Source organism: Coregonus lavaretus (genome assembly GCF_964263955.1).
Source record: "Coregonus lavaretus genome assembly, chromosome: 23".
Classification (NCBI taxonomy): Eukaryota; Metazoa; Chordata; class Actinopteri; order Salmoniformes; family Salmonidae; genus Coregonus; species Coregonus lavaretus.
In genome coordinates this window covers 11,890,580-11,906,998 of record NC_140010.1, presented here as the reverse complement: position 1 = coordinate 11,906,998, position 16,419 = coordinate 11,890,580, and the positions used below count along the sequence as shown (strand labels likewise).

Below are 16,419 nucleotides of genomic sequence, written 5' to 3'. Positions count from 1 at the left end.
AAGGAGCATGGGGGTTTAAAGGGTGTGTGTGTCTCAGTCACCAGATCTCAACCCAATTGAACACTTATAGGAGATTCTGTAGCGGTGCCTGAGACAGGTGGTTGAGACCACCCTCAACAACAACAAAACACCAAATGATGGAATTTCTCGTGTTGCATCCCTCCAATAAAGTTCCAGACACTTGTAGAATATATGCCAAGGCACATTGAAGCTGTTCTGGCGGCTCGTGGTGGCCAATGCCCTGTTAAGACACTTTATGTTGGTTCAATCAGTAAGGCATTGTGAGTTTCGATGCCAGCTTCCCCTGATAGGGCGACCTGCCATCAAAGCATCTGGCCATTCCCCAAACGATTTTAATAAATGTTTATACTTGCCTTTTGTCTCTGTTGTTCATTCAGTTAGCCTGTCCTCGATTGAAATACACTTTCCTCACCCAGTCATTGTGTTCACAGTATATCTCTCACTTAATTTTTTCAACTAATAAAAAGCTCTTGAAAGGGTAAACGCCTCCTCACCTTGTGTAGATAAATGTGAAGGAGTTTAGCATCCATATCAAATAAATTGCCCACGAGAGGCAGAGTTCGTGGTCCTAGAGGAAAGTTGGGGGGCTTCCTGTTCTTCAGGTAGTCAGTGACCAGTAAGAAGATGCAGAGGAACACCAGTATACCCTTCATGTCCAGCCACTCCAACACAGACTGGAGTAACATGGTGAGGGTGGCTTAAAAACAGAAGGAAGATTAAGGTTAAAGTAAAATCCTTGACAAAAACCTTAAACTGCTACGTTCTGCTTTAAAAAAATTATAAACCGTCCCTCGAGTGAGCCTCTTTCCCACCTACAGATTCCTCAATGACTGCTGCGGTCGGTGGATTCAAAACTCCACTATCAAACTTTCCCTGATTGGAGGGAGAGAAACCGATAAAGAGCCATAGAGAAGAATCACATGGGATTGTTCAGTAATGTCCAAAGACCCGAGCACCTTTTCTTGTGCCGTCTGAACAGCTGAATAGCTGAAGTGATCACACCAGATGAAATAGCATGAAATGCAAATAAGACATACATTTGTTCTGTTGTACAGTATTGTGACTTTAATCAAACAATGCTGTAAGACTGTGGATATTTTAAAAAAAACTGCTAGGCACCGTGATTAACATCCACTAGAGGAAGGTTACATTCAAAGTACAAATTACTTAAACCAGGGGTGCAACTTTGGTTTTAAAAGTGGGGGGGACATAACTGTTATTTATATTATTTTAATCCAGTCGGATAAACACTCCAAACAGCCTACCCCGACCGCTCGGAGGCGTCCGCATGGTCCTAAAGCTCACCGTTGCCTCGTTTTGTATCACATTCCAATTATAAAACCGTCCCCAGTGAAAGTTGTGCCCCTGACTTAAACTATTAAAGGCCCAGTGCAGTCAAAAATGGGATTTTCCTGTGTTTTATATATATATATATATATACACTGCTCAAAAAAATAAAGATAACACTAAAATAACACACCCTAGATCTGAATGAATGAAATAATCTTATTAAATACTTTTTTCTTTACATAGTTGAATGTGCTGACAACAAAATCACACAAAATTATCAATGGAAATCAAATTTATCAACCCATGGAGGTCTGGATTTGGAGTCACCCTCAAAATTAAAGTGGAAAACCACACTACAGGCTGATCCAACTTTGATGTAATGTCCTTAAAACAAGTCAAAATGAGGCTCAGTAGTGTGTGTGGCCTCCACATGCCTGTATAATATAATATGCCATTTAGCAGACGCTTTTATCCAAAGCGACTTACAGTCATGTGTGCATACATTTTTGTGTATGGGTGGTCCCGGGGATCTAACCCACTACCTTGGCGTTACAAGCGCCGTGCTCTACCAGCTGAGCTACAGAGGACCACGACCTCCCTACAATGCCTGGGCATGCTCCTGATGAGGTGGCGGATGGTCTCCTGAGGGATCTCCTCCCAGACCTGGACTAAAGCATCCACCAACTCCTGGACAGTCTGTGGTGCAACGTGGCGTTGGTGGATGGAGCGAGACATGATGTCCCAGATGTGCTCAATTGGATTCAGGTCTGGGGAACGGGCGGTCCATAGCATCAATGCCTTCCTCTTGCAGGAACTGCTGACACACTCCAGCCACATGAGGTCTAGCATTGTCTTGCATTAGGAGGAACCCAGGGCCAACTGCACCAGCATATGGTCTCACAAGGGGTCTGAGGATCTCATTTCGGTACCTAATGGCAGTCAGGCTACCTCTGGCGAGCACATGGAGGGCTGTGCGGCCCCCCAAAGAAATGCCACCCCACACCATGACTGACCCACCGCCAAACCGGTCATGCTGGAGGATGTTGCAGGCAGCAGAACGTTCTCCACGGTGTCTCCAGACTCTGTCACGTCTGTCACGTGCTCAGTGTGAACCTGCTTTCATCTGTGAAGAGCACAGGGCGCCAGTGGCGAATTTGCCAATCTTGGTGTTCTCTGGCAAATACCAAACGTCCTGCACGGTGTTGGGCTGTAAGCACAACCCCCACCTGTGGACGTCGGGCCCTCATACCACCCTCATGGAGTCTGTTTCTGACCATTTGAGCAGACACATGCACATTTGTGGCCTGCTGGAGGTCATTTTGCAGGGCTCTGGCAGTGCTCCTCCTGCTCCTCCTTGCACAAAGGCGGAGGTAGCAGTCCTGCTGCTGGGTTGTTGCCCTCCTACGGCCTCCTCCACGTCTCCTGATGTACTGGCCTGTCTCCTGGTAGCGCCTCCATGCTCTGGACACTACGCTGACAGACACAGCAAACCTTCTTGCCACAGCTCGCATTGATGTGCCATCCTGGATGAGCTGCACTACCTGAGCCACTTGTGTGGGTTATAGACTCTGTCTCATGCTACCACTAGAGTGAAAGCACCGCCAGCATTCAAAAGTGACCAAAACATCAGCCAGGAAGCATAGGAACTGAGAAGTGGTCTGTGGTCACCACATGCAAAACCAGTCCTTTATTGGGGGTGTCTTGCTAATTGCCTATAATTTCCACCTGTTGTCTATTCCTTTTGCACAACAGCATGTGAAATTTATTGTCAATCAGTGTTGCTTCCTAAGTGGACAGTTTGATTTCACAGAAGTGTGATTGACTTGGAGTTACATAGTGTTGTTTAAGTGTTCCCTTTATTTTTTTAGCAGTGTATATATATACAGTACCAGTCAAAAGTTTGGACACACCTACTCATTCAAGGGTTTTTGTTTATTTTTACTATTTTCTACATTGTAGAATAATTGTGAAGACATCAAAACTATGAAATAACACATATGGAATCATGTAGTAACCAAAAAAGTGTTAAACAAATCAAAATATATTTTAGATTTTAGATTCTTCAAATAGCCACCCTTTGCCTTGATGACAGCTTTGCACACTCTTGGCATTCTCTCAACCAGTTTCACCTGGAATGCTTTTCCAACAGTCTTGAAGGAGTTCCCACATATGCTTAGCACTTGATGGCTGCTTTTCCTTCACTCCGCAGTCCGACTCATCCCAAACCATCTCAATTGGGTTGAGGTCGGGGGATTGTGGAGGCCAGGTCATCTGATGCAGAACTGCATCACTCTCCTTCTTGGTAAAATAGCCCTTACACAGCCTGGAGGTGTGTTGGGTCATTGTCCTGTTGAAAAACAAACAATAGTCCCACTAAGCCCAAACCAGATGTGATGGCGTATCGCTGCAGAATGCTGTGGTAGCCATGCTGGTTAAGTGTGCCTTGAATTCTAAATAAATCACAGACAGTGTCACCAGAAAAGCACCCCCACACCATAACACCTCCTCCTCCATGCTTTACGGTCAGAACTACACATGTGGAGATCATCTGTTCACCCACACGGTTGGAACCAAAAACCTCCAATTTGGACTCCAGACCAAAGGACAAATTTCCACCTGTCTAATGTCCATTGCTTGTGTTTCTTGGCCCACACAGGTCTCTTCTTCTTATTGGTGTCCTTTAGTAGTGGTTTCTTTGCAGCAATTCGACCATGAAGGCCTGATTCACACAGTCCCCTCTGAACAGCTGATGTTGAGATGTGTCTGTGACTTGAACTCTGTGAAGCATTTATTTGGGCTGCAATTTCTGAGGCTGGTAACTTTAATGAACTTATCCTCTGCAGCAGAGGTATCTCTGGGTCGTCCATTCCTGTGGTGGTCCTCATGAGAGCCAGTTTCATCATAGCACTTGATGGTTTTTGTGATTGTACTTGAAGAAACTTTCAAAGTTCTTGACATTTTCCGTATTGACTGACCTTCATGAAAATTATGATAATGTCCTTTTAGTGTGAGTACTGTTTGAAAAGACCGCCTGAAATTTCAGCCTGTTTTGGTGGGAGGGAGTTTTGTCCTTCCATGGTGACATCACCATGCGGTAAATTAGTTAATAGACCAATAAGAAAGAGAGTTCCAAACCTCTCTGCCAATAACAGCAAAATTCTTGCTTGAGAAATTGCTATTTCCTAAGGAGCTATTTTTGTTTCTTTTTGACCATTTTAATAGAAATCAATCACAGTAAGGTACTTAATTGTTACCCAGAAATGATTTGATATTGAGATACAAATGGCTGCAATGGACCTTTAAGAAAGGGGGGACACTGTAAATATAATACTGTGTATGCATTATGTTAAGCATGCAGACAGTGCTCAGTAAGTCAGTGTATCATACAATCTGCCGTTGTGCCCTTAACCCACAACTTCTCCAGTGGCGCTGCACTGTGGCTGACCCTGTGCTTCCAACCCCTCGGGGGGTAGGGTTAAAAGCAAAAAGACAGATTTCCATATGGACAGTAGGAAAATGGACAGTAAAAATGCATTCCTCTTCTTCTCCAACATGGAACTATAATGGTAGTGATCCATCACCATGTGGAGGCACAGATGGTGAATGGTTTAGGGGACTGGATGGCCACTCCTTGGGGCTCCAGGCTTGGTGGTTCCTCTCCAGGGGACGGAGAGATGGTGAACCTCTGGAGGAGGGAGGTGAAAAAGAGGAAGAGCTCCATGCGGGCCAGCGGCTCCCCCAGACAAGCCCTCTTTCCTGGGAGCAGAGAGAAGGAGAGAAAGGGGTATACGCAGGGTACAGGGACATGGTTATTATAACTGCTACTGTATCACATAACACAGGCTTTGTAGGCAGGCTGTGTTTTCACAGTTTGTGAAAGCTAGAATAGAGTTAGTAGAGCTACATTGTATGTGGGTGGAATTTAGGGCAAGAGCGGATTAAATTGAATCTAGGGACCGACCTGCAGAAAATGGGAAAAAAGCCTCCCTTTTCCGGAAGTGACCATGCACATCCAGGAAGTGTTGTGGGTTGAAGTGGTCTGCCGTCTCCCATTCTGTCTGGTCACGTAACACTGAGGAGAGGTTGACTATCACTTTTGTGCCCTATGGAGGGGATGATGAGAAAGCATGCGTGAAATAACCTTTTATAACCATAGAACTTCAAACACCAAACATTATCATCACTTCCATGGGTGGTATTTTCCATAATGTAACAAATACACTGAACATTTTATTCACCAGAGCTCTCGCATTAAAACAGCACAAAAAACAGTACGAAAGTTCAGCACAAATTAGCATATCTTCTAACTCCCCCACAGAGAAATGAATTGAGGTGATACAGTCTGTCTCACCTTGGGTATGAAATATCCCCCCATGGTAGCATCTTTGCTTGACATTCTGATATTGAGAGGCAGTATGTTGGCCATTCTCTGTGTCTCGTGGATCACAGCGTCTGTGTAGGGCATGCTCACCCTATCAGCAAGGCAGGGCTGGCGAGACTGGCCAATCACACTTTTGATCTCCTCCTGGACATTCTCTGGGAAGATGAAGAGGGATTAAAATGGTTTAGAACTCAGTTATGACTCAACTTAGTTTTGTTGATGTGCTGTTTGGTCAGAAAGTGGTTGTTTATTGGTAGGCTGTAGCTGCTTAGTTATTCAGAGGCTGTTTGTAGGTTGGTTGGTGTATAGCAAAGCTTTAAGAATGGGATATACTGTATACAGTGAGCTCCAAAAGTATTGGGACAGGGATTATAATTATTTTGGCTCTGTACTCCAGCACTTTGGATTTGAAATTATACAATGAGGTTATAGTGCAGACTGTCAGCATTAAGTTGAGGGTATTTTCATCCCTATCGGGTAAACCGTTACAGCACTTTTTGTACATAGTCCCCCCATTTTAGGGGACCAAAAGCATTACGAGAAATTCACTTATATGTGTATTAAAGTAGTAAAAAGTGTAGTATTTGGTCCCATATTCATAGCACGCAATGACTACATCAAGACTGTGACTCTACAAATTTGTTGGATGCATTTGTTATTTATTTTGGTCGTGTTTCAGATTTTTTTGTGCCAAATAGAAATTAATGGTAAATAATGTAGCGTGTCATTTTAGCTAGCCTCCCCTGTTATTGTAATGGTGAGAGGTTAGCATATCTTGGGGGTATGATATTTGTGCGTCTGTAACTTTCTCACTCATCATTATTCATGATAGAAATATAAATGAATTTACCTATAATCTGAAACACAACCAAAACAAACAGCAAATGCATCCAACAAATTTGTAGAGTCACAAGCTTGATGTAGTTATTGCGTGCTATGAATATGGGACCAAATACTTAACTTTGTACTATTTTAATACACATATAAGTGAATTTCTCCCAATACTTTTGGTCCTCTAAAATGGGGGGACTATGTACAAAGAGTGCTGTAATTTCTAAACGGTTAACCCGATATGGATGAAAATACCCTAAAATTAAAGCTGACTGGAGTACAGAGCCAAAACAACAAAAATGGTCACTATCCCAATACTTTTGGAGCTCATTGTATGACTCTAGTCTATAGAGTACTATACCTACCCTGAACCTCAGGGTACTTCACCATGTAGAGCAGAGCCCAACGTAAAGTGTTGGTCATGGTCTCTGTTCCAGCCTCAAACAAGTCCAGACTGCAGTACACCAAGTTCTCTGAGTGGAACCCAGCCTCGGTGTCCCTCTTCTTCTGAAGGAGGTATTATCAAATACAAGGACAGGATGAAACATTACTATCAACTCAAAAGCCCATGGCAGTAGTCGAAAGCTTTTATGACAGTTGAGAACATTAAAGATGGCAAGTCAATATTCAAGTTAATTTCATGACTGAACACGTTGCACAGGCAATAAAAGTGACAATATACTGTACATACACAGACACACACAAACAAACAAACACACTGATATACAGGCATCACCTTGTCTATTTCCCCGATGTAGGAGTCAATGAAGTCCCGGTGATCAAAGGGATCCCAGTCCTTCTTATGTTTCTCTATTTCTTTTCTCAGGAAAGACATAATCTTTGCATAGTTGGAAAGAATCGTCACATGGGGGCCAGAACGCAGCCCAGGCAAACGCTTGAAGAGCCATGGAAATACATCATACAGCTAAGAGAAAAAGGGGGCATAATTATTTATCCTGAAGTCGTGCTTTAGAGAAAAATGTGAGATTTATACTAGGGGCTAATGAGAAGGTATGATGTATGGTGAACACACTAATACGTGTATCACTTTACTGAGCTGCATGTAGCAGAGGAGGCTGGTGGGAGAAGCAAAAGGAGGACTGGCTCATTTTAATGACTGGAATGGAATCAATGGAGCGGAGTCGAACAAGTTGTTTCCATGTGTTTGATGTGTTTGGTACCATTCCATTGATTCCATTACAGCCATTACAATGAGCCCATCCTCCTATAGCCTTGTTGCGCTATCTCATCAGCACAGGGGAACCCACCTGAACCAGAGGGTTGCCTATCAATAGAATGGACTCCTGGCTCAGTCGCAGACGGTTCTGGAAGTCTGTAGCGTTGTAGTCGAATCGCTTTCCAAACACCAAGAATCCAATGCCGTTTGCAACAGCACTGTTTATTATGAGTTGGGGGTTGAAGGGCCCTCCTGTTGGGTTACATTTAAGTACTCTTCTGTATTCTCAAAGTAGACACATGAAAATGTTACCTTTGTTTTACATAGACCTTGAAACGCACAGTTACAAGAATAAGGAAAATGCACTAAAGACTCTTAATTTGTATTGTAATGTCACAACCAGAAATCTTATTCTAATGTTTTTCATTGTAAATTGTGATTGGTTTGTTTACAGCAGCTCACCCATTTCCTGTTGGAATGCCTGACACAGGAAGTTACACTCCTGCTGCACATGAAGCTCCAGGGTTTTCTTCCCCTCACCGAAGTGTTTTAGGTGGGCCACCGAGAACTGGCGTTGCCTCCTCCATCTGTATCCATTACTTACAGAGATTCCTTTTGAAAAAGAGTCGCATGGTTACTTGAAAATAACTGTAATTAAACAGTAACAATGGTGAGTAAAATTATATACGAAAATGTAAATAGCGTATCTTACCACAGTCTTTGAAAATATCACTAAAGAGAGGGGATGCAGGTCGGTCTAAAAAGTTATCTCCCTGAGTCATCAAAACCTCCTTCACCATCTTGTACCCAGACACAAATACCACCTTCTCCCCACCCCACCGAAGGCTGAAAACATTGCCGAACCGTTCAGCAACCTAAAAACAATCGCAGAAAAACTTAAAGAAAGATCTTTGTAACAAGCAACAAAACATTATTTGCATGAATTGATCGACCTTGAATGATTTGATGCTGTATGTACAGTATATGTCATTACCGTATAGCCTAAGGTATAAGTCAGTGTAATATAGTAGCTAAGTGTTACCTTGTCCATGGCCTGGTAGCCAAACCCAATGAAGACATTTCCCAGGAAAGGCAGAGGCCATGGTCCAGGAGGGAACTCAGGTGGGTTTCTGTGCTTCAGGAAGTCCACCAGCAGTAGGAGCAGAAAGATCACGAGCAGGCAGCTCTTCAGGTCCAGACAATCCAGAGATAGTAGCATGGTAGGAGGCAGCTACAGCAGGACTGCAACAGACATTAAGTTCCAAAGTTCACCTCCCGTTTAAATTATTTTTTGTTGTTGTTGCTATTTATATCAAATTCGAAATTATGTTACAAATTTTAAATGACCAAAGAGATGTATGATATTTGAGGTTTCTCTCTCTCTCTCTCTCTCTCTCTCTCTCTCTCTCTCTCTCTCTCTCTCTCTCTCTCTCTCTCTCTCTCTCTCTCTCTCGCTCTCTCTCTCTCTCTCTCTCTCTCCGTAAAATAAATATTTGCTTATGCTTCTCCCCTCCCCCCTCTTTATTTTTTCTCTATTTCTCCCTCTCTTTTATTTATTCTCTCTCTGTCCTTTCCCTCAGTAGTTTGTTGCCAACTATTCAGGAGTTCAACCCCTTATGTAAGAGCTGCAGAACAAACAGCCAGCAACACAGAAAGAGGGGAAAGTAAGGAGGAAAAGCAGAACTGGGAAAAGTTAAATTGGCTTAGATTCTTTCTGATTCCTTCAATGGGTGCACTACAGAAAAACATACAATAGTGTACAATCTGTACTTGTCTGGTTCCTCTATACGTTGGAAGATTTTTGTGGGCCCATGGAGTTTTATGGCCAATTTCACAAAGTTGGATTGAGGAGGCACCTGCAGACCTGTACCCATGCATATTCAAATCCTACTCTTCCTCTAGAACGATGGCGACTAGCGACTACCTCTCTGTTGAATTTAGAGCTCTGAACCAGGAGGTGGCAGTATTAGAGGGGGAAACTCATCAGGAGTGTGTGTGTGCTTGCGTGTGTGCGAACGAGTGTGTGCACTAGGTGAATGTATATGCATAAGCGAGAGAGAGAGAGAGAGAGAGAGAGAGAGAGAGAGAGAGAGAGAGAGAGAGAGAGAGAGAGAGAGAGAGAGAGAGAGAGAGAGAGAGAGAGAGAGAGAGAGAGAGAGAGAGAGAGAGAGAGAAGTGAGCAAGGAATCTGTCCCTTAGTTTTATTTCAGCATATAAAAACTGTGGCCTAGGCTGTGCCTTGTTTGCATATGACCTCAGCTCCAACGCCTAAGGCTAAACAGAAAAACCATCCATTATTTAAAGCGGTTAACCACACTCTCCCAAATTACAGTGACTTTGGGTTCCCTTTCGCCTGATTTAGTGGTTGTGTAGTTCCCCCTCTTAAGTTACTCTGTTTTGTTTAGTATGTCAGATGTACTCACACAGCCTTTCCAACCCTTGTTAAATTTAACAGGCTATTGGTTGGCCATTGAATAAACATCCAGTGAAATGCTATGGTTTCTGGGGCCATTCCAAAACAGAACCTGATGATCAGCAGTATAGAATCACACCATGTAGAGATACATTGAGATACACTGTACATTTACATGCTATCTCCACTCTTGCCCCTTTACCCTCTCCACTCACTTTATCCCCATATAAAGCTATAGGTCAATGCTCCTGTCATGGCATGGAGTGAGATTGATTGACAGCTGACAGGACAGCCAGATAACACCCTGGTTATAAAGTTGACCCCAGATTTAACCTTTTAGCCCAAGTCCTGTCGTCACCCTACCCCCTGTCTCCGTCAGACCGAACACCCAATCAAAACACATTTACTCAACGCCCTGCGGAAGCCGCCTCTCCCCCTAGCCCACCTATTAGTAGACAGTTGTGCACCCTGTGGAGATGACCCTTGACCCCTCAGAGGCTATAGATAACCTCAGTGCAATGTCATTAAACTGCCACTCACTCCTTGTCAGCACAGAATTGTGGCATATATGTAATACATCTAGGCTATGTGATAAAATTGATGAATGTATAATCTATGGTGGTGAGTGACCCACCAGCCATCACTACTATCCAAATTACATATACTATATATACAAAAGTATGTGGACACCCCTTCAAATTAGTAGATTTGGCTATTTCAGCCACACCCGTTGCTGACAGGTGTATAGAATCGAGCACACAGCCATGCAATCTCCATAGACAAACATTGACAGTAGAATGGCCTTACTGAAGAGCTCAGTGAATTTCAACGTGGCACATTCATAGGACGCCACCACATTTCTGCCCTGATAGAGCTGCCCCGGTCAACTGTAAGGGCTGTTATTGTGAAGTGAAAACGTCTAGAAGCAACAACGGCTCAGCCACGAAGTGGTAGGCCACACAAGCTCACAGAACGCTACCGCCGAGTGCTGAAGCACGTAGCGCATAAAAATCGTCTGTCCTTGGTTGCAACACTCACTACCCAGTTCCAAACTGCCTCTGGAAGCAATGTCAGCACAATAACTGTTCGTCGGGAGCTTAATGAAATGGGTTTCATGGCCGAGCAGCCGCACTCAAGCCTAAGATCACCATGCGCAATGCCAAGCGTCGGCTGGAGTGGTGTAAAGCTTGCCGCCATTGGACTCTGGAGCAGTGGAAACGCGCTCTCTGGAGTAATGAATCACGCTTCACCATCTGACAGTCCGACGGACGAATCTGGGTTTGGTGGATGCCAGGAGAATGCAACCTGCCCGAATGCATAATGCCAACTGTAAAGTTTGGTGGAGGAGAAATAATGGCCTAGGGCTGTTTTTCATGGTTCGGGCTAGGCCCCTTAGCTCCATCTTAATGCTACAGCATCCAATGACATTCTAGACGATTCTGTGCTTCCAACTTTGTGGCAACAGTTTGGGGAAGGACCTTTCCTGTTTCAGCATGACAATGCCCCCGTCCACAAAGCGAGATCCATACAGAAATGGTTTGTCAAGATCGGTGTGGAAGAACTTGACTGGCCTGCACAGAGCCCTGACCTCAACTCCATCGAACACCTAATTGCCCAACATCAGTGCCCGACATCACTAATGCTCTTGTGGCTGAATGGAAGCAAGTCCCCGCAGCAATGTTCTAACATCTAGTGGAAAGCCTTCCCAGAAGAGTGGAGGCTGTTATAGCAGCAAAGGGGGGACGAACTCCATATTGATGCCCATGATTTTGGAATGAGATGTTCGACGAGCAGGTGTCCACATACTTTTGGTAATGTAGTGTATATAGACATTGAGAGAGAGAGGGGGAGAGAGAGAGAGAGAGAGAGAGAGAGAGAGAGAGAGAGAGAGAGAGAGAGAGAGAGAGAGAGAGAGAGAGAGAGAGAGAGAGAGAGAGAGAGAGAGAGAGAGAGAGAGAGAGAGAGAGAGAGAGAGAGAGAGAGAGAGAGAGATAATACTTTCTTTATCCCACAAGGAGCTGTGTCAGCAGTGTGATTGAGTTACAGACATAAGACTCATACATGGCCTACATACAACAAAGAATATCTGCATGATAACACTGTAGTGACACTTGTGAAAACTTTATTCTTATAATAATGACTTTGACTTACGGTAATTAAGTAATGTGTGGTTTGATTTAAAATGGAGGTTTAGGGGAATAGTTAAAGCTTTATTATGTCTGAGCTTCTATCTGATATATGGTTGTATTTGACCAGACGCAGGAGGAGAACAGCGGGTTGCGACACTCATTCCCACCCTCCTCTTTGTGTAATGGAGGGATTTTCCTTCCCACCGTCTCCCGCTGGAATCCTATTTCCGGATCATGTCGTTCATTTACTTGGTTTCCCAAAGCTTCCGGGAATGAGAAACTGGAAAGGGAGGGAGAGAGAGCGAGAGAGAGAGCGAGAGAGAGAGCGAGAGAGAGAGCGAGAGAGAGAGCGCGAGAGCGAGAGCGAGAGAGAGAGAGAGAGCGAGAGAGAGAGCAAGAGCGAGAGCGAGAGAGTGAGAGAGCGAGAGCGCGAGAGAGAGAGAGAGAGAGAGATGCAGGAGAGCTGGATCAAGTCCCTAACCGGCAGAGACAAGCCCAAGCAACAGACTTGACCAAAATAGCCCAGTCAAGCATTTGCTTGTGGGTAACATGAATGTAAGTATGATGATGGGTGTAATGACACTGGAGGAGATTGGGCATGTCAAATAAACTATCCTCCTAAAGAGGGAAAAGGTTGAGGATTCGTTCCTGTCGTTAATGTTGTCTTTCTTTATGTCTGTTTCTACCCATCTGTGTCTGTCCAAATATGTCTGCCTGTCTTTGTGTCTGTCTGTCTTTATGTTTGTGTGCTTCAGTGTGTGTGTCTCTCTCTCTCTCTCAGTACATCCTCACACCTGAGCTGTGGCTCCAGATGTCCATTACCATTTTACCTTTTGACATGTCCACATTGTCCAGCGTATGCAGCAGAGGTGTACGCTAGCCCTCACATCACAGTAATATAGTAATGTATCGCCGACGTTAACAAGCCTTTGATCTCACAGCCACGCACCTGAGAAACTCCTTTGTCATTGGCTGATTAAGCGGGGTTTTAATAAATTTACTTAACATCTTTACGCCAGAGGTCACATACAGTAGTCATGGATGTGGAGGGATAGAGCGAGAGAGGGAGAGAGGGAAAACAAGATAAGGAGAAGTAGGGTAATGTGAGGAAAATAAGAAATGAAACTCTGCCACTGTCACCTGAGTGAGCTCAGAACATTGGTGGCCAAAACTGTTATTGTCCTCATTGGGTCCCAATAGGCCAAACTCAGTAGCTTCCTGTTGTTGGCCCGTCCTCACCAGAACAATCACAGAACAAGAACAGTCAAAGAAAAAAAACACCAACAGGCCTATATTGTCACAGGCAGGAACATTTCAGTAGAGGAGCGACTTACTATGTGACCTATAGTATAGAATAGAATAGAATAGGGTCTTCCAGGTCGCAGGGACACTCTCAAGTTGAGGTAATGAAGAACAGGAAGTGTAGTTCTCCTTATTACATTTATTACACAAATGTAATAACTATTACTGGAACATGCTGTGTTGTACCAGCTGTATCCATAATGTCATTGACTTTAGATCTGTCTGGGGATCAAGCAGCTTATGTTCCATAAATCACATAACTCATGGTCATATCACCTTCACTCTAACTTTATGTAGTGACTGGTGGTTATGTCAGTTGACTTTAATAATGTTTATTCTGTTCTGTTAACAGAGTGTTCCATTTTTCTGAAATGGCCTAAAATATTTATTTAGGCTATTGGAAGAAAACACTACATCAGATTAGCCCTACACTTTATTAGAGTTTAGTCACTTAGCAGACACTCTTATCCAGAGCAATTAGGATTAAGCGCCTTGGTCAAGAGCACATCGACACATTTTCACCTACTCATCACAGGGATTCGAACAAGCGACCTTTCGGTTGCTGGCCCAACGTGCTTAACCGCAAGGCTACCTGCCGCCCCACACTACCCGACACAGTCATATTTCATAGGGTATCATGACTGGTATCCTGAATTGCACTCCTCTTCTTGTATAGTTTGAATACTGTACAGTATGCATATTCCACATGGTCGTATGTATGTACTGTCTTTGAGATATTCTGACTTTGTCATCCATGACATCACCAGTCCAAAGGGTCACATAAAGGTCAACATCAATTGATGGCTAACAACATCATGGAGTCTTCCATGACGCATTTTCCACCCAACGGCCTTCCTATAGGTCAATCCCAGTAAATGACGCAGAAAGTGAGTTAAGTCATTACTCCTAAGACCCAAGACGATTTACTTAGACTAGTCATTACTACTAGTGTTGCGTCTCAATTGTTTGTACTGGAGACCCATGTAATATCCTGTACTGTCTATCCTCTGCTGCATCAGCCCCCTAACTCCCTAAGACATGTTTAAACAACTTCCTAAGGCAGAGTTTCCCAAACACAGTCCTGGGGCCCCACCTGAGTGCACGTTTTGTTTTCTGCCCTAGCACTACACAGCTGATTGGGAAACATTTACATTTACATTACATTTACATTTACATTTACATTTACATTCTTAAGGTATAGGATGTAAGCAAATTCCATTAATGTATTTGTGTGTGTGTGTGTGTGTGTGTGTGTGTGTGTGTGTGTGTGTGTGTGTGTGTGTGTGTGTGTGTGTGTGTGTGTGTGTGTGTGTGTGTGTGTGTGTGTGTGTGTGTGTGTGTGTGTGTGTGTGCGTGCGTGCTTGTGTGCACGTGCCCTATTTTGTCAGCAAAATGTCAATCCATCTTTGCAGAGTTATTCCATATGATCTCTCCAAACACACAGGGCTTGGAAAACCATCTGATTGGCTGTTGTCAAACATACCACTACCAACAGTACCATGGGACCACCATTTGTTAAGAATCCTAGAGAATGTGGGAGATAGAGGTCCACTGTAGTATAGTATCCAGTCACAATTCGCTGCCTCCCCCACCCCTTTGGCTCTATCCCTTCCCCTCAGTGTTTGCAAATACAGTATAAAGGGTCTGGAAAGGTATAAACCGTAAAGTAATGGAGCTTCCACCATACAGATCTGCAAACATGATAGAGTTAGGGCCTTGTAGTAAAAGGGAAGTGGTAGGAAGTGAATTGGGAGCGGCTGTAGACCGAGTTAGAGCTAGAACACAGCAGCACAGCAGCACTGTGGACAAGTTTGGCACCCGTGCCCGGCACTGTGGGCCAAGGCTCATGTTGCGTGCTAACTGGCTCCCTCCCCCATCCTCACACGCTATCCCGCTCTGCAATTATACGCTGCTGCTCCCACCCAAACATGCAAGAATAGGTCTCCTCAGTCAACAGACAGACCATTTCATTCTGTCCTCAAACCATGACATCATGACCGTTTGGCCCGAGGATTCAGGCTTAATTTAACTTTGTTGGGAAAGCTAGTAACTGTGTCACACGACATACACCACAATGTGATGGGGTGAGCAGTGGTATTCTACAATGTTGAGATAGAGACTAGCACACATTTTAAACCATCACACTAATAGAGAACACATTGCTATTATCTTTGGCCAATACACTAATGTGAACTTTTCAGGTTAGAATGCCCAACCACAACAGATGAAGGATTTTTAAACACCTGTGTGTGTGTGTGTGTGTGTGTGTGTGTGTGTGTGTGTGTGTGTGTGTGTGTGTGTGTGTGTGTGTGTGTGTGTGTGTGTGTGTGTGTGTGTGTGTGTGTGTGTGCCAATAGGTGCCGATATCATGGTTATATGTGGCTGGGCTGCATCTATTAAACAGCAGGCGACTATTGTAAAACATTTTCTCCTTCCAGAGTGTGGGTGCGTGCGTGCGTGTGTGTGCGTGTGTGTGTGACAGACAGAAGTAATGGCCGCAGCAGCACCTCAGCCCGGCCACTCTAACAAAGACCTGTGGGTCTCTCTCTCCCTGCAGCCCTCTCTCTCTCCCTGCAGCCCTCTCTCTCTATCGCTCCCACACACTCATAAACAATCACACAGAGTGGCAAGCCAAACCAGGCCAAGAGGGGAGAAATGGAGAGAAAAGAGCCTATTTAGACCAGCCCTTTCATGCCTTCCAACTGCCTTCCAACTGACCTGTTCAATGGGTCAGTCCTACAACACCCCCCCTCCTCCCCCCTCCACCCTCCTCCACACCAAACTGAATAATCTACAACACAAGGGGTATAGGGTTAGAGAGAAGCCACTTATCAGACCGCCAGTCTTTGTAATGGAGGGGTTTCAGGCCTGTGGG

The 16,419-nt window shown here is 44.3% G+C and overlaps 1 protein-coding gene across 3 annotated transcripts; it reads right to left on the bottom strand.

The window, feature by feature from the left end:
• Nucleotides 1–3,148: 3,148 nt before the first annotated feature.
• On the bottom strand, nucleotides 3,149–9,126 carry LOC311098741 (cytochrome P450 2J2-like). Of its 3 annotated transcripts, none has more exons than XM_084139285.1 (9): nucleotides 8,743–9,126; nucleotides 8,413–8,575; nucleotides 8,163–8,312; nucleotides 7,792–7,952; nucleotides 7,260–7,448; nucleotides 6,889–7,030; nucleotides 5,663–5,847; nucleotides 5,273–5,414; nucleotides 3,149–5,067 (listed from the first exon to the last, which is right to left on the bottom strand). In XM_084139285.1, exons 1-9 carry the CDS (start codon nucleotides 8,917–8,919, stop codon nucleotides 4,889–4,891), a joined length of 1,488 nt encoding a protein of 495 aa, XP_083995411.1. In that variant the 5' UTR covers nucleotides 8,920–9,126; the 3' UTR covers nucleotides 3,149–4,888. The 3 variants fall into 3 exon arrangements, with proteins under 3 accessions (XP_083995411.1, XP_083995413.1, XP_083995412.1); XM_084139287.1 differs by having other exon boundaries at nucleotides 5,783–5,847; XM_084139286.1 differs by having other exon boundaries at nucleotides 6,889–7,027.
• Nucleotides 9,127–16,419: the final 7,293 nt, after the last annotated feature.

What these genes read in the sequence shown, in the direction of transcription:
- LOC311098741 (XM_084139285.1), bottom strand. Translation starts at nt 8,919, where the DNA reads ATGCTACTATCTCTGGATTGTCTGGACCTGAAGAGCTGCCTGCTCGTG. An exon ending in GAAGTACCCTGAGGTTCAGG is followed by an intron (nt 5,848 to 6,888) that starts GTAGGTATAGTA and finishes TCATCTTCCCAG; the next exon opens with AGAATGTCCAGGAGGAGATC. An exon ending in TTTTTTCCCATTTTCTGCAG is followed by an intron (nt 5,068 to 5,272) that starts GTCGGTCCCTAG and finishes CTCTGCTCCCAG; the next exon opens with GAAAGAGGGCTTGTCTGGGG.